The 18385-nt window shown below is 36.8% G+C and overlaps 2 protein-coding genes across 2 annotated transcripts in view; both read left to right on the top strand.

Moving 5' to 3' along the window:
* The window catches only part of NCOA1 (nuclear receptor coactivator 1), a 276241-nt gene that overhangs the window by 3019 nt on the left and 254837 nt on the right, over positions 1-18385 (top strand). The window lies entirely within an intron of this gene.
* Positions 1-18385, top strand: part of LOC117979008 (collagen alpha-2(I) chain-like) — a 94241-nt gene that overhangs the window by 4215 nt on the left and 71641 nt on the right. The window contains exon 5 of the mRNA XM_034952441.2: positions 1818-1993. Coding sequence (XP_034808332.2) covers positions 1818-1993 — 176 coding nt within the window. The remainder of the gene's footprint in view (positions 1-1817; positions 1994-18385) is intronic.

Here is an 18385-nt window from a genome sequence, read left to right as displayed (position 1 = left end):
GCACAACACGGAGTAGAATCTAAGTCATGGAGCATAGGAGATCCCCGGGATGCTCATGATTGTTTTGGCATTGGTTTTTGCCTTTTAAATATGATTATAACAGAAATTCTCAGAGGACCATCAGCTGCTTTCCTGGCAGAGGTCCAAAAATGTTTTGGAGGGTTCCATTTTGCATTACTTGCAAATATTGGATGCTGTGGTCGGTGTGGGCTCGGGTGAAATCCATGTGTTTCAGGAGGTGGATGTCAGAACACTGTATCTGATCTGGGCTGCAGAACCGTATAAATTTCTCCCTATCTTAGATTAACTTTCCTACCCATTTGGGAAGACTAGACTGTAGGAAAGGACTTTTTAAAATTGCTTCTTTCCCAGATTAGCAGTAGTTTAGCCGTTGGTGATTGGCAACTAAGGATAGGCCTCATGTTCTATTCTTAACATTGAAGATGAGGTCTAGTCATTTAAAACCTTCCCTTTTCTCTTTATATTTTAGTTAGACCTTGTGCCTTTCAACATTTGGTGTCAGAGGTCATAAAATGGCCTAGTGGCAACTAGGTACCAATCTTGGTTGCTTCATTTCATAAGGAGATGAAGGTTTTTTTTTTTTTTTTTTTTTAATAGCTTAGTTCTGGAAAATGGTTTGTGGGCTATAGTATTTGGATTAATGTATAGAAATGATTATTATATATTTCTGCAGGATACATGGCTGAATAAGGGAAATTATTATAAAACACTGATACCAACATATAAGTCCAATTCCATAAGTTTAAGTAAAGTGAGTTGTATCCATGCTTCTTCCCCCATAACCCCATCTGCAACACAGAATTTTTGAGGCTCCTTGGAGTGATAGGCTTTTAGAAAAGCTTAGTATGGTTATCATATTTAAAAGATAAGTAGCTTATGCCAAAATAGAAGCTCTAGTCACTCGAGGAGTTATGGAAGACTCACCCTCATCTTGGATATATTTTGTTCTTACCACTCCCCGAGAGTATGTTTTAGTGTGTGGAGGGCAGGGATGTTTGGTTTTACTGAGTAGCCCTGACCTGACCATTAGGCACAAACAGGCCAGACTCATAAAAATAGGTGCAAGCACGGAAGGAAAACGCACCCATTATCAGGACCAGAATTCTAATTGTACTGGATTATCCAGTTTTTCCAGAGTGATGCTTCATTTTTGCCCTTTCAGCTTATAATTGTGGGGCAATTTTAAAGCATCTTTTAGAAAAGAAACTCTGACCAGACAGACAGAGGTGTCCTAGCTCTTCCAGATACTTAGGTTGATGTAGCCTTGAGCTATTTAACCACACTAAACTTCAGTTTTTATATTTAAAATTGAAGTAACGTACTTGTCCTCATATTGTAATCTTTAAAATTATTAAATGTGTTTAGCATATGATTGGCACATAGACATTAATGACTAACAGGTATTTCATTAGTGAATTCATCACCAAATTCTCGCATTCTTTTCTTTGTAATTTCTCAAATTTTTTCCTTTATTTCTGGTTCTGCAATCTGGTCCTCCTGTCATTTGCACATGGAGTAATGGGAGTCACATTGACTCTGTGGGCCTGAGTTTCTTTATCATTAAATGAGCATGTTGGTCTAATTTCACATTTCTTCTTGTTTTAAAATTCTATGATTTGTAGGTTTATAGCTGTTTGCTTGCATGCATTTACCTCTCTAATTTATCCTACACATAATGCTGAAGAAATTCCCTTCTAAAAAATTTTTTTTATGTTATTGTTTTCAGAGGAGATTTTCTGTGGGCAAATTTATCAAATGTAAATCATTTAAACTGATTCTTTCATTTCCCATTCCAGAAAATTTGCTGTAGATGGCATATGCAGAAATACTTCGCAAACTGTAAAGTGCTACGCAATGAAGAATTATGATAATCATAGATATCTTGCGTCTTTGCTTTTACATGTTCCATTTTCTTCATTTAAATTGGATTTCCTTTATGTTCTCGTGACCTTCAAAAACAGCATCAAAGCTGGTATGTTTTCAAGAAAGCTTGATTTTTATCACTCCCTTAGCATTAGGTACTCTGTTCTATATAATAAACTTCTCTTTCTCTCTCTTTCTTTTGAGAGAGATTCTCTTTTTAGTGTGTGTTGATTGGTTTTCCTAAACAGATTGGAAAACGCTTGAGATGCCAGGAACTACAACATTTAGAGTTAAAGAGCCTTAAATGATCATTTAGGACAGCCTTCTTAATATTACAGCTGAGCAGACTAAGTCCATGCAGATGTAGTTGGGAATAGGGTTTCTTTATGAGAGTTACTTTTTGTATTGAAAGTTACAATATTACAAAGATATTTTAAATTATAAGAATTCTTGTAAGCTTTTGAGTAATGTGTAAGCTAGGAGGAAAGGAGCATTTTTATTTTTTGACCAAAATATGACTCTCAAATATTGTAAAAAGGTATTAATTAGGAATTAATTAAGACCGTTTTCTCAAAAACTACAAAAGTACCTGTAGAAAAATGTCTGCTTTTCTTGTAAGGCCCTCATTCATAGTCAGCAAATATTTATTGAGTGTTGTCTCTGAGCCAGGTACTGTGCTAGCTCTACATATTACATTTTATAAATGAGGAAACAAGGCTCAGGGAAGTTAAGTGGCTGGCGTAAGATTGCACAGCTTATAGGTGTTAGGGATGACATTTGAGTTCAAGCCTACTGAGTGGAAATCATATTCATACCTTTCAATTGGCTTCTCTTCAAGCATGTTCGTCACACTTGGCCACATTATACTTTTTTTTTTTTCTTTCTGGACTTTCTTTCTCTTGAATACCTGTGTTGTGGAGACTCCTGCAGTCTTGTTCCTTTGTGATGACCCGGGAGCCATATATACCAGTTACTTGATGAAAATGTCACTTTAAGATTCTTGTGGGCTGGGCGTGGTGGCTCACATCTGTAATCCCAGCACTTTCAGAGACCAAGGCAGGCAGATCATGAGGTCAGGAGTTCGAGACCTGGCCAATATGGTGACACCCCGTCTCTACTAAAAATACAAAAAATAGCCGGGTATGGTGGCGCAAGCCTGTAGTCCCAGCTACTCAGGAGGCTGAGGCAGAAGAATTGCTTGAACCAGGGAGGCGGAGGTTGCAGTGAGCCGAGATCGCGCCATTGCACTCCAGCCTGGGTGACAGAGCGAGACTCCATCTCAAAAAAAAAAAAAGATTCTTGTGCTGTTTCTGGTCTCACCTTTGTACTTCAGTAATGTTGATTCTTTGGTGCTTCTATCCAGGTAAGGTTATCTTTGGTTGGTTTTGGATTCTTAGCCATAAAATTCTGCCTCTCAAGTTTTGTTGGTATTTAAATAGCTAAAGCTTAGTGTGGTTTGGTTTTGTTTTTATTTTTTTGGAACAAATTGCTTGGTCATTCTCTGTGTTTCCACTTGTAATTTGAATGGTTGATTTTATCTTAAAATTCCAGTTTGCCTATATAGTTAAAACATTTACATACTTTTATTATCAAGCATAGATTTGATTATTTAACAGTAGATATTCTATTGTGAATGTATGTATGTATATAAACATATCACGTCATATTTGACCAGATAGTTGAAGGATGAAATGTCCTTGAGTTTTGAAAACATCTGTATGTGTAATATTGACTTTACTTTGGTGAATTTGTTTGTAAGAAACAAAAAGTTATTTGTTCTGCAATGTCTAATATCTCCCTCTCCATTCTAAATGGTACAGGTAGTCTGTAATTGAATTTCTAAGTAGCTACTCAATCATTCGGTCAAGACGTAGTTATATGAGTACGTACTTTGTTCAGGGTGCTGTGCTGTAAAAAGATAGTGGTTATTGGGAAATTAACCGATAAAATATAGATCCTGTTCTTAAACAGATTATGACCTGAGAGAGGTGATAAGACAAACATACAAATACCTATAATAGTAATTGAATGTGATGAGTGCTATGAGACAGGTCCTGAAACAGTGCTTTGAACATTCAGGGAGAGGGAATGATTATTGTATTTTCATTTGAGAAAAATCAGGGCAAGTTTTATGGAGGACTTGGTGGTAGACAAAAGCATTGAGGGCAGGGGATGATTTCTTTAAGAATAGAGACAAGGAGAACAGTATGTTCAGGAAGATTAAATAGCAAAGATGAAAAGACGGAGTAATGCAGGGGAAAGTGCGAGGAGTGTGGCATCAGCTGAAGTGGGAGAGGGAAGCATATCGTCTAGGTGTAGTAAGAAAACATTGGTGGATTTTAATGGAGGGAGGTGGTGGGGAGCAGTATGTAGTAAGTATGTAGATATGGATGAAAATGAGAAATGTCAATTTTCCAAATTTACGTGGATCTTTTCTTGGCAGGTTTTATACCCCAAATTTCATATTTTTTGTTTTTGAAATGATTCCATATGTAAGGCTTACCCACATTGGGAACTTATTCACTCATTTTTATGTATATTTAAATACAGATTATATGGTTTTTTTTTTGAATAGAAGTTGGTACAAAATCTTTTTCACTGCCTTATACTTTTTTCGAATTAACTTTTTTATTTTTTACTTTTGATTATGAATTATGCCTTAACCTACATGTGATATGAGATATGCATATTGCATGATACTTGCCCAAGAGTTAGCCAGTTGATCCAACATAATTTATTAACGTATTCATTTTAATAATTCCCTACTATTTTGAAGTCTACATTTTGATGTTTCTATACTCCCTTTTTTCTGATTCTGCATTTCTTTATTCCAAAAATAGATACATCTATTTAATATGTGGCAGTTCCGTACTGTTTTATATATTGTTACTGATAAGGAAAATCCTGCCATCAACCTTAAAAAAAAATTTTAACCTCCCAGTGATTCTTAGATGTTGATTTGAGTTTATTAAATATATAGATGAATTTTGGACCAACCAGGATTGCAATATTCCAACATTCCTCCAGCATTGTTCTATGGCCCTTTGTTTATCAGATCTAATTTCATGCCCTCTAAATGTGCTTTATATTGTTCTTAGTGTACTTCTTTTCCATTTTATCTTCTATTTCATACCATTGACTTTTTTTTTTAAGCAGTAAGTTTTCTTTTAAACAGTGTATTATCACTTGGCATTTTTTAAGATGATGCAGTGGACTTGTTTGTTCGGTGTAAAAATGTCTCTTTGTATAAATATAAGTGTATCTGACTGTATAAATGAGATTGGTCATACAAGTTGGAAGCCCCTGGCTCTCATTTATAGTTCATGATTTATTTTACTGATTTATTTATGCCTTGCCATGTTCCAAAAAGGATTTAAGGCAGGATGTGTCTTGAGGAGTCTTGGACCTTGTTCCAGCCCTGTCTATTATTTGACTGATGCCCCTAGCCAACGTTACTCGTTACACGGAGGGAACAGTGTTGAAGACAACTAGTGTCACTGAATGTGCTGTGGTGTGTCTTTTGCCAAACTGGTAGTAATTCAGAGATGATACAATGTAATTGGGGTACCTTTAAAGATAAGTCCTTTAAACCTTGATAGCATACAACAGAAATTGGCTGGAAGTATCCCTTCAAGTATCCCTGCTGGGTAGGCTGATAAAGAGCCTTAACTCTTGGGACCCCAGGCACTTTTAGCCCGGTAGTTTCTTTTTTTCTTTCTTTCTTTCTTTCTTTTTTTTTTTTTTTGAGAAGGAGTTTCGCTCTTGTCGCCCAGGCTGGAGTGCAATGGCGCGATCTCGGCTCACTGCAACCTCCACCTCCCAGGTTCAAGTGATTCTCCTGCCTCAGATTCCCTAGTAGCTGGGATTACAGGCATGTGCCATCATGCCTGGCTAATTTTGTATTTTTAGTAGAGACGGGGTTTCTCCATGTTGGTCAAGCTGGTCTTGAACTCCCAACCTCAGGTGATCCGCCCGCCTTGGCCTCCCAAGGTGCGGGGATTACAGGCGTGAGCCACCGCGCCTGGCCAGTAGTTTCTTAACATTAAATTATCCGCAAAATGGAAGAAATACTAGAGGTCTGTGAGGATGTTTCTTCTCTTTCAGTCTGTTGTGGTGGTTTGTAGTTTACAGGGGCTTGGGTAACTGGATTTTTAGGTTTATTATTTTAAATAGTAGACTCAACACTATTTTGTATTGCAGTAGAGATCACTTATGCAGATCTTTTTAATACCATTTCATAGAGATTAACTGGTCACCTTGAGGCAGAGGAGTTAAGAATGATCTAACTTAAAGATGACTTACTCAGTATTTTTTCACAAAAAGACAAATGTCCCAAGTTTGTTGGTCCTTTTTGTGAAACGTGGCTATAAGTGGTATGTTACCTAGCAAATAAACACACTTAATCTGCCCCTTTGAGATAATAGGGTAAGTTCTTAACAGTGATTCAAAAAGTAACTACCTTTCAGAACAACAACAAAAAATTTAATGCTGTAGAGAAAGGATATTGAAAATGGATATTTAGAATTTTTCCTGTTATGGAATTTAATTGTTGAAAATTATATGTGTTAACTTTAAGAGCTTTTTTTATATGTATACTTGAACTTGGAAACAGAATTTTCTAACCTGTATAAAAATCTTTTAAAAGAGCTGTTTAGTGGTTTTGAGCCCATCTGCTGAAAACACAAAAAGGCAATACCATCTGATTAGTTTATAAGAACAACTGATTGCCATCAGAAGGTATGGAAATGCACTAGCTGAATTTTAGCAAAAACCTTTGCATAAATGGTGAATGGGATTGGAAATTGAATATCATGTTTTATTCAGTGCACCTAGTAATGGAGTTCTTTTGGTTTTATTCATATTTGTGAGGTAACATTTTTCAGCTATGATAACCATTAAAACCAAATAAAATAGTTATATCTCATAAAAAGGAACCGAATGTAGAACTAGACCTTCAAGTTGTTATATTACAAAGTATGAAAGCAAGATATAAAAATAACAAACCATGTTCATTTACATTGCTGTCACCAAAAGTAGTGAGTGGTATTAATATAATAACAATATTAGGAAAAGCACAAAGTTTTTGTGTCATCAATAAGAAAAGTAAATGTTTAAAAATTTGTTTACTTGCTATAATATTCTTTTTAATTTCCTTTTTTGTATATGCCATATCTACATAATTTATTGATTTGGTGTGCAATATATACAAATTATAAATAAGTATAATGGCTTCCTATTCATAAACTTTTAAACCATGAGATATGTGATAAAAATGGCTATCATGATTCTATACCAGAAGTTCTTAACCTGGGGTTCATAGAATAAGAGCCCCTAGATAGGCTTTAGGGGATCTGTAAGCACTCTGAAATTGTATGTAAAATTTTGTGAGTCTATATATTTATCTGGGGAGAGGGTCTAGAGCTTTCACCAAATTTCTGAAAGGGTCCATGACCTCCCCCAATGGTTTAGGATCTCTGTTTTTGAGGACTGGGACCTCAGTAACTCTACTCATCCAGTTGTACCCTCTTGCCAAGTTTGATGGATATATCTGATGTCATTACTCAAGCCCACCGTATGACTAGATGTGCAGTCTGTTTTTCCACTTTGCAACAGATGTGATTGCAGTGCCTTTGGCTTTTACAGGTGTTTGAGTTCTGTCTGTTTATTGCACAACTACCTGGCCCTCCATCCCTTGGCTGCTTTTATATATGTTATTTTCCATCTATATCCCCCTAACCCCCAATTAAAAAGAGTGGACCTATTGTATGGGTGTAGAGACAGGAATATATATAAAGAGCCCAGTTTCAATTCACTTCGCTTCAAGTATCCCTGCTGGGTAGGCTGGGATTCACAGTTGTGCTTTTGACCTATCTTTAGCATCTGAATTTCAGCTTTCTAGAATCCTTAGAGTCTGATTTGACATATGCTAAAAACACTTTGCAAGTTTTGTAGGCTCTTTTCTCCTCACTGACATTCTAGTTCAGGCTTAATTATTCTTTTTTTTCTTTTGGGGCTTAATTATTGGTCAAACAATTAATTAATTGGTCAAGCAAAGTGGTCCCACTCCCCAGTGAGTTCCTCCTTCATATGTCCCAAATTTCGATTTGGAATGATTATCCTAATTTTTACTTTAATGGTACTGTTTTGCTCAGAAACCTTCAGTGGTTCCTCATTACTGTCAAGATAAAGTTGTTCCTTAGCCTGGCATTTAAAACTTTCCAGTGTTTGGCCCCAGCTTTCTTTTCTGGGTTCATTTCCCACTAGTCTGCCCCAATAAATTGTGTTTTGAAATAAAATTGTCAGTTTTTTGTCCTCTAAACATCTCTTGAGCTTTTCTCTTTCTACCTCTTTATATGTTATTTTCCAAGGAATGTTCTCCCTTAATCTAGTCTATGCCTTTTGAAATTCTACCTATCCTTTACAGCTCAACTCAGATTTCACCTTGCTTATTTAGTGTTCAGACCATAAAATTTAAAAGTAGTCAGTTCCTCCTGTGAACTCTCAGTATTTATTTTCCTTGTTATTCACTTGGTACTTTATATGTACAACCTTGTATCTTATGAAATTTTTTGTTTTTGTGTGTCCTGTCTCCTATATTAGGGTATGAGAATGGCAAATGGGGATTAGGTTTTATATTTTGTCCTCTGCAGTGTCTTACACACATAGATATTACAATATTTGTCAAGTCATATTGATTAAATCATAATGCTACTTATGAATGTACTTAGAGAAATAGACCTTTTGTGGGTGTGAATGTGTGCGTGTGTGCACGCATGTGCGTGTTCCTGGAATACTCACAGATAAACTAGGGATTTTCTTGACTAGTTTCAGGGTATTTAGGGAATTAAATTGGAAATCTGGTATTGCTTGGAGAACGTGTTGTTCTACCACATAAGAAGTTGGCTGTAAAGGGATATCTCAAAAGTCTGGTGTAGCTTGGTGAGTAATTGTTCTCCAGTGTAGAGCTCTACCTGTCCTGGGTGACAGAAAAACTTGTGTTCTTTCCTCTGTCTTCTTAACAGTGATGGGAACACTAATTCCTCATGTATTGAGGATTACTACATTTCTGTTTTAATTTTTCAATACAGTCTTCACAATAAAATACAAATTTTAATTGAATACCTGTTGTTTGATAATATGGGGCACCATAAAGTAGTTATATTTTAGGATTCTTGCCTTTCAAGGAGATTATAACCCCTATAAGGGAGTCTCATTTGCTATAAATCATACATGAATTTAGAAATAATATACAATACAAAATATGTCACATGAGAGTGTATGGCTTAGTTTTTAACTGAGATATATGGAAACTTATCTAGCACTTATTTCTTCACTCACGTGAAATTTTTTATCATGTATGCTTGTCTCTGTTTTCTTTTCTTTTTTTTTTTTTTTTTAAGACAAGAGTCTTGCTCTGTCGTCCAGGCTGGATGTGGTGGTGTGATCTTGGCTCACTGCAACCTCTGTCTCCTGGGTTCAAGCGATTCTCCTGTCTCAGCCTCCCGAGTAGCTGGGATTTCAGATGTGTACCATCACACACAGCTAGTTTTTGTGTTTTTAGTAGAGACGGGGTTTCACCATGTTGGCCAGGCTGGTCTTGAACTCCTGACCTCAGGTAATCCACCTGCCTCAGCCTCCCAAAGTGCTGGGATTACAGGCGTGAGCCACCGCGCCTGGCTACTTGTCTCTGTTTTTACATGTATCCTTCGCTTCCAGATTGTAAATTATAGTAGATGGAGACTATTTATTGTACTTGTTTGTACCACAGTGCTTTCATAATGCTCTACCCACAGTATACATACATAAGTTTGTTACCGATGATACTAGGAGCCTAGTATGATCTGGGTAGGCTTTCTAGAGGAAGTGGATTTGAATTCCATTTGTGGGCTTTGGAATGTTGCTTATGGCATAGTCCCATGGAACATGATAAAAGCGTTTTTAGTTAATAAAATAGGTTTGGTGTACCATCTAGAACATGAAGCCTCCTTGGTTACTGTGGCTTTGGCCCTAAAGTGTCCCACATCGATTTTTCTTATAGACTATTGGCTAAAAGTAGTCATAGGATACTACTTAAGGGGCTAGGAAGTGTGGGTAAGAACATGAATATTTGGTGAGGAGTAAATGATTTTGCCTTACTATAGCAGAATTGATTTTCTTTAGTGGTGAATACCAAAATTGGTAGACCCTGCTTGGAGTTATTGAAGAAAAGAAGAATTGCTTTTATGTGTCAACCTAAATGGAATTTTTATTATTAAATTTATTTGTGAAAAGAACTTACAAGCACTGAATGGTAGCCTTTGGGACAATTAAAGGAGAAATTTTACTAGTGTGTCTATTTTAGGGGTAAGTATTATGAATTGTTTTAGTTTGCTGCCATCTTTAGAGTGGATATTTGAAACAGAAAGTGAATATTTGGCTTCAGTATACCTGATCCAGGACTTTCCTACATATATGGTTTAACTGGTAAGATTTCAGGTAAGAAAAGTGAGCGAGGGAGTAAAGGGCTTAGATACTTTTGGAGACTTTTGCTGTCTGAGAAGTTCACAAAATTTCTCTAGTATCCTTGGAGGTCATTTTCCCCCTGTTATCAACATATTGCTAATTAATTAAAACCTGTTTTCTCCATTTTTTGTTTGCCTTTCTAATGCTTGGTTTGTTAAGGACTACTGGGTGGTGGTTAAAATAGTTGGCCAACTATTGGTGTTGGCCAAGTTTGCAGAACTACTAGGAAGCTTAGATCCTTACTTGTCCATGAGGCTTGTTTTTTCCCTGTTTTATTCCTAAAGTCATCAATCCTGAACTTTTTAAACCTTAGACTTTCTGACTGTATTCCAATATTTTTTTCTTTTTTCTTTTTTTTTTTTGAGACGGAGTTTTGCCCTTGTTGCTGAGGCTGGAGTGCAATGGGGCAATCTCGGCTTACCGCAACCTCCGCCTCCTGGGTTCAAGCGATTCTTCTGCCTCAGCCTCCCAAGTAATACAGGCATGTGCCACCATGTATTCATTTTGTATTTTTAGTAGAGACGGGGTTTCTCCCTGTTGGTCAGGCTGGTCTTGAACTCTCAAGCTCAGGTGATCCACCTGCCTCGGTCTCCTGAAGTGCTGGGATTACAGGTGTGAGCCACTGTGCTCGGCTATTTTTTCCTTTTTAAAATTAAATAATGAACCATATAAAATACATGATGACATTTTAATAACAAATTCAAAGAAATGGAAGTATATAGAGTTAAAAAGTGAAAGTCTCTGTCTTGAAGACTTTTTTTTATGGTAGCTGTTAATTTAGGCTGTGTAGTAAACACCCCTCCCCCCATTCTTTTTAATTTTTTTTAGGTCATAGCATCCTTCCCTTTGGCCCAAGGGATGGGCATGTGACTCAGGCTTGGTCTGTCATAACACTTCATTCTCTTGGACACAGTGGTTGCTGCCGGGTGGCCGTGTGATGACCTGAGCAGGTTGAGTCCTTCCTTGAGATTGAAAAACATATTGGATGAAGGACAGGTTCATGCCATTGGAGTTGCTAAGCCGAGTTAACGTAGAGAGTGCCTTGAAGGAAGCCCATCTGCCATAGGAAAGAATGAGGCCAACATACAGAGTAAAGCAGAGCTGACGGAGACAGATAGACAGACTCACTCACACACACACTCACTCTCACATGCTTGAATGAGTGAGCATTGGGAGCCATTGGAGCCTTTGGATCTAGTTGCACTCTGTATTAGATCCACCCAATATTTCCCAGTTAAATGAACTCATCAGTTGCCCAATTTGCTTGTGCTGGTTTGCAAGTGTTCCTGTTGTTTGTAACTGAAAGAGTCCTTGCTAATCCAGACCCCTGTTGGCATCATCATCATCATCATCATTAGAATCTATGTAGTAAATTTTTTTCCAGGTCTCGGTACCAGGAAAAGCTGTGTTTCCTTTGACCAGCTGGTTTGCTTGTATTATGTAGTCATCATGACTTTTGAAGCTGATAGTTATTTCTCTCTTTGGCTAAAGATTTAGTTGGCTGGGGGTACATGTCTCAGTTGGCTGCTCTATAGCTGCTTTATTCAGGTGATTTAATGGCTGAGCTGAATGCTGGGAAACTCTTGCTTTGAGGACTTTTGGGGTCAAAATCATTGTGATGACATTGAAGGCTATAGAACTTTGGGACTCAATTGACTGTCCATTGGTGCAGATTCAGAATCATTTTCAGAGGAAAATTTTGGCTCGTTACTTTCTTGGCTCACTTCCGTGGAGAGGTGGGTTGGCAGCCTACTTAGACATCTTTAGTGGTTAGGTTCCTTAATTATCATAAGAGAATATTCACCTGACTGCATTTGATTATGAAATATATATAGTACCTATAATTGGCAGTATGGCATAGCTTCACTCTAGCAAGTATGTATCCACATACTCTGCTGCCTGATTTTTATTAAAAAAAACCTAGAAACAGCATTTTTTGAGAATTGCTTAAATAAAACACTTTCAATCCATTGCTTTAGAAAGAATCAGTTTTTACTTGGACCAGGCCAGAATACCAGAGAGTATGTTGATTGCATTGTTTTAGACTGGGATAGAATTGCTTTTACAGAATTGTTCTTTGGTGTAATGCAATAAACATTTATTAAGAGCTATTAAAACAAACAGCTTTATGAAATTTAGCACTTCTCTTGTAGAATTCTTGTGAGGGTATTATATTCTTTATCTCAGTGTCCTTGTTGTTGTTGTTACTACTATTACAGTACTACTGTTACTATTAGCGGCTCATCTGGAGGACAAAGACTGAACATAAAATGAGCTAATATATGATGGGCAAATACTGTCTTTAGCTGGAAGCAAATGCTTATATCCAAAGGGAGACAGCTTTATGGATGAGGGGCTGTGTTAGGAGTATGGGCTCTGGAGCCAGATTTCCTAAGCTTGAATTCTGGCTCTCTCTGCTACTGCCTAGTTGTTGTGTTACTTAACCTCTTGGTGCCTCAGCCTTTTCATCGTTAAATAGGGATGATAGTACCTGTCTCCACAAGGTGGTTGTGAGAATTTTGTGAGTTTACACATACAAAATGCTTAGGTCATGCCAGGTCCAGAACATATACAGTGAAGGTGAGCTGCTGGTTTTTTTTTTTTTTTAAATGTTTAAAATAAATAGCACATACTTATGGGGTGCCTATGATATTTTGATACATGCATACAATGTATAATTATCAAATCAGGATATTTAGGATATCCATTACCTCAAACATTTATCATTTCTTTGTGTTGGAAACATTTCAGATCTATTGTTTTTTATCATCTTCATCATCATCATTAGAATCTATGGTAGTAATTTTTTCTCCACGTCTCGGTACCAGGAAAAGCTATGTTTCCTTTGACCAGCTGGTTCACTTGTATTACGTAGTCATCATGACTTGTAACTGATTGTTATTTCTCTCTTAGGAAGGGAACTCAAAGTCAAATGTGTATTCCTTCTCTTATAACTGTATAGGACCTTGTGGCATATGGTTTGTGTGGTAAACTTACCTCTGACTTTATCTTATTTTCCTCTCTCATTTTCTCTATGCCCAATTTCTTCTTTCTTTTTAATTCTAATACACCCTGTGAACGGTCTCAAATCCTTTTTGAAGTAATATGGAAACAAACAAGTAATTTCATTATAGCATGTGCTCATATTGAAATTTCAGATTAATTTTCATTTAATTTACCTTAAGCTAGCTACTTCCTCATGACAAGGAGGAGCTATAATTTTTATTAAGATATCTCAAATCATATCATAGTTGGGTTACTTCTGGGAAGGTTCCATTTGACAGCTAATCCTATTGATGGTGTTAGCTTTCTTTTAAGCTTTAATTACAAAGAAAATTGTGAAAATTTCATTTCATAATTATGACTTTTATTCTCATTTTTTTCTTTGACTTTTGCTCCAGCCATCTCTCGTGGATTTGGGAAGGAAAAGGGGGGCTTATTTAAAAAACTTGTGAACCTGTAGTCTTAAGAATAGTCTTCAGAATAAGACTTTTATATTAGGTTATAGCATAGGCAGAGTAAAGTCTATATATGTTGTTATTGCCTTTCTTTTACAAACCAGAACATTCATTAATTTATTTGCAATGACAAAAAAAAAGGAATGTCCCAAAGTCTAGAATATTCCTGAATATTCTGGTTATGTCATTAGCATAATCACTTCCCCAAGCAGATGTACATGGGGCTGATACTGTCTTTTTTGGGGGGAGAATTCAAAAAAATTTTAATGAATGAAATGTCTCAAGTCTTTCTTAAAATTTGTAGATTCCCTCTTCCCCCCATCCCCTTTTTTTTCTTTGTAATTTATCTTTTGAAGAACCTGTGTGGTTATCCTGTAGAATTTCCTACAGTCTGGATTGCAGTTTGGTTAAAGATGTTGCTCTGCCCTCTCTATATCCTGTAAATTGACAGTTTGATGTAGAAGCTTGATTAAGGTGTTATTTTTTTGGTGGGGGGAGGACAAGACAACTTTATAGATGGTATTGTGAGACACACAAAATCTCTGGTTATCTTTTGTGATGTTAGCAGTTGTTGGTATCACTATTGGCTTTTGCTTCTTAAAATCCTAAAGTGATCACCATGTTGTCTAGAAGAAAATGGGGAGTCATTGTCTGGAAATGATAGAGTCTGCTTTGTACAAATAGGACTCCTGGTGTGACCATTTGAGAATGAAGCAATATTGTGTGGAATCAAGAAGATCTAGGTATCAGTCTTGGCTCCTCTGTGTAGGAGCTGTTTGATCTTGCGTAATCAACAAAATCAGCAACAATGACAGCAGCAGCTACATTCACTTAGTGCTTGTTTTGTACCAGATTATGTGCTAAGTGCTTTATATACATTGTGTAATCTAATCTTTATAACAGTCCTGTAAGCCAGACATTATCATATTTATTTTTGCAGTTCAGAAATATTAACGTGTCCAAGGCCACATTGCTAAGAAATAGTGAAACAGGGAGTTCAAGCCCTTGCTTGACTCCAATCTTGTGCTCATAATCACTTTGTTCTTCTATATCTGTAAAAGTGGGTATACAAATAGCTGCCTTATCTACTTTGGGGGTCAATTAGATGTTGTTTGTGAAAATGCCTTGAAAAATAAGATCGATATTAAAGTGAGAAGTATGCTGGGATGACCATTCATGAGGAAAGGTGGATGGTGGAGGCTTTGCCTATAACTAAGGGACAGTGAAAAGTTTGGATGGGAAGAACCCTGTGGTCATTTTCTGACTTTCATTTCTATTACTATTGCTGTTGAAATGTGGAAGTGTTTTCTTCTCTTGTTAAAATTGAGAGTGATAGAGATTTTACAGGTGGTAAATGTTGCATGTCAGAGGTTTCTTGAGAGTCCCTGGGTGAACAATGATGTCTTGGTTTTACTCCATTTGCCATATATGTAGGCTTAGTACAGATGGGTTTAACAGAGAGAAAGAGTACAGTCACAGTTCAGATTCTTTTTTCTAAAAGGACAAATATTTGTTAAAAGTAGGAGAAATTATAATTGAATGTATAATATTTTATCTCTTTAGCTGGGTAGTGGGTATATAATGTATATTAAAATTATTTTCAGTACCTCTTTATTTGTCTGAACTATTTTATAATGAATAAAACTATTAAAGTACTTACCACTAATATTTGCATGTGTGACAGACTAAGAAAGAAATAGGAGTGAGGTTGGTACCTTTAGGTCTGCCTGCCTGGGGCAGAGTGTAGGAATGTGCACTTTTTTTGAGACGGAGTTTCACTCTTGTCACCCAGGCTGGAGTGCAATGGCGTGATCTTGGCTCACTGCAACCTACGCCACCCGGGTTCAAGTGATTCTCCTGCCTCAGCCTCCCCAGTAGCTGGGATTACAGGCATCTGCCACCACACCCAGTTAAGTTTTTGTATTTTTAGTAGAGATGGGGTTTCACCATGTTGGCCAGGCAGATCTCAAACTCCTGACTTTAAGTGATCCTCCTTGGCCTCCCAAAGTGCTGGGATTACAGGTGTGAGCCACCACGCCCGGCTGCACTTTTTTTTTAAAGGAGATGGGGTCTTGCTCTGTTGCCCAGATGGGAGTGAAGTGGCATGATCATAGCTGACTGCAGCCTCAAACTCCTGGGCTCAAGTGACCCATCTTGGCCTCCCAAGTAACTGGGACTACAGGCATGCACTACCTGGCCTAGCTAATTTTTAAATTTTTTGTTAAGATGGGTTCTCCCTGTGTTGCCCAGGCTGGTTTTGAACTCCTGGCTTCAAGTGATCCTCCTGCCTCAGCCTCTTTGTAATCCCAGACTGTTGGGATTACAGGCGTGAGCCACTGTCTCTGGTAGTGCACTATATTTTCGGTAAACTTTGGTAATGCGTTTATCAGAAAGCCCTAGGGCTTGACCTGGACACATTTTCTTGGTACTTTGCTTCTTGCAGTTCTTTTTGTACTCTGGGGACTTTATTGCCATATTCTCTTTACTGTGGTGAAATATCTAGTATTTCATTCTGGTATTCCCAACAAAGTTTTCCCATTTTCTTGAGATATAAATCATATTCCATAAGTCACCCTGTTAAAGTGTACAATTTGGCAGCTTTTAGTATATTCACAAAGTTGTACAACCATCACCATTGTGTAATATCAAACTTTTGTTTCCTCAGAAAGAAATTCCATGCCTGTTAGCAGTGTCTCCCCATTCCTCCCTTCCTCAGCCACAGGCACCCACTAATCTATTTGCTGTCTCTATGGATATGCCTATTTTGTACATTTCATGTAAGTGAAATCATACAATATTTCACCTTTTGTCTGACTTCTTTCACTTAGTGTAATGTTTTTGAGGTTCATCCATGTTGTAGCATGTATCAGTACTTGATTCCTTTTTATGGCCAAATAATGTCCCACTGTAATCCATTTTGACTACTATGAATAATGCTTCTCTGAACTTTCATGTACAAGTTTTTGCATGGACATATGTTTTCATTTGTCTTGAGTATATGAATTGCGGGGTCATATGATAATTGTGTTTAACATTGTGAGAACGGCAAAACTGTTTTCCAAAGTGGCTGCACCATTTTACGTTCCCAGCAGCAGCGTATGAGGGTTCTGATTTCTCCACATTCTCCAGTGAAGTGGCATCTCACTATAATTTTTGATTTGCATTTCCCTAATGACTATGTTGAATAGTTTTGCATATGCTTTTTGGCCATTTGTACATTTTCCTTGAAGAAATGTCTCTTCAGAGCTTTTGCTTATTTTAAAATTGTGTTGCCTTTTTGTTACTGAATTGTAAGAATTCTTTATATATTCTGGATGCAAGTCCTTTATCAGATATATGATTTGCAAATATATTCTCCCATCCTGTAGTTTGTCTTTTTACTTTCTTGGTGGTTATTCTTTGAGGGACAAACATTTCTAATTTTGATAAGTCCAATTTATTGATTTTGTTCCTTCTTATGCTTTTGGTGCCATATTGAAGAAACCATTGTCTAATCCAAGGTCACAAAAATTTATGTCTTTTTTTTCTAAGAGTTTTAGTGCTTACATTTAGGTCTGATATATTTTTAGTTAATTTTTCTATATGGTATGAGTTAGATCCCAATTTTTTTTTACAGTGGGGAAAAAAGCTCATTATATTCCAAATACATACATCAGTAGCACTTTCAGTTTCCACCTTGCTTGATAATATTTTAATCACTATATGATTCTGCCACTTCATTTGTTTCACCCTCGACTCCCTGCTAAGTATTTGCTGTACCGAAACTGTACTAACTTTTGCACTTATCGTAGAATGTGAAAGTTAGGAGGATGTTTATTGATTATGCAGTTGAATCTCTTAGAGTAGAGCCCTCTGCATCTGTGACAGAAGAGCTTTCAACTGTTTGAACAGTTTTAGAGGTGGTTAGTTCACTGAAGTGTGTTGTACTATAATACAATAGTTATATTAAGAAGTCTTACCTATTCAAACATCATTTTATAAATAAAAAAAGTTTCAGAAGGAACAGGGGTTTAGGAGCTATATAGTTTTAATAAGTTATTTTGCTTTTAGCAGTTTAAATTAAAGAGAGTTGGTGATTGGATCAAAACCCACAGTGTTTTATAATTAAATGAGAACATTATATCCACCGGTGCAGTAGGAGAAATGCTTGTATTCCTAAAGCAATTCAGTTCAGTTTTTAAAAGCTCTAATGGCTAGAAAGTTTATTCTTTTTTTCAGTTGGAATGTTGCCCTTGGTAATGACTACCCATTTTATCAAGGTCCTCTTAAAACTCAGAGTCTAAAATTAAACTTCACTTATGTGCAGAGTGGTGCAGCATGGTACAGAGTGTAATTGACTGATAGTTTTTTTGTTTTTCCTTTTCATATAACCCAGAATTAAGCTGTTAATGGAAGCCATGCTATCTTTGGGGCTCATCTTGAGTTTGTTATCAGTGAAACCCCTCTCTAACAAGAGTTTCTAAGTGCATCTCCTGTTCCTTTGAAACACTACAGTTGTGAAATGTGCTTTGCACCTATAGATCTGGACTCATCTCTGACTG

This window comes from Pan paniscus, chromosome 12 (assembly GCF_029289425.2).
Source record: "Pan paniscus chromosome 12, NHGRI_mPanPan1-v2.0_pri, whole genome shotgun sequence".
NCBI lineage: Eukaryota > Metazoa > Chordata > Mammalia > Primates > Hominidae > Pan > Pan paniscus.
The sequence above is the reverse complement of the archived record's forward strand: the minus strand, read 5'-3'. Positions and strand labels throughout refer to the sequence as shown.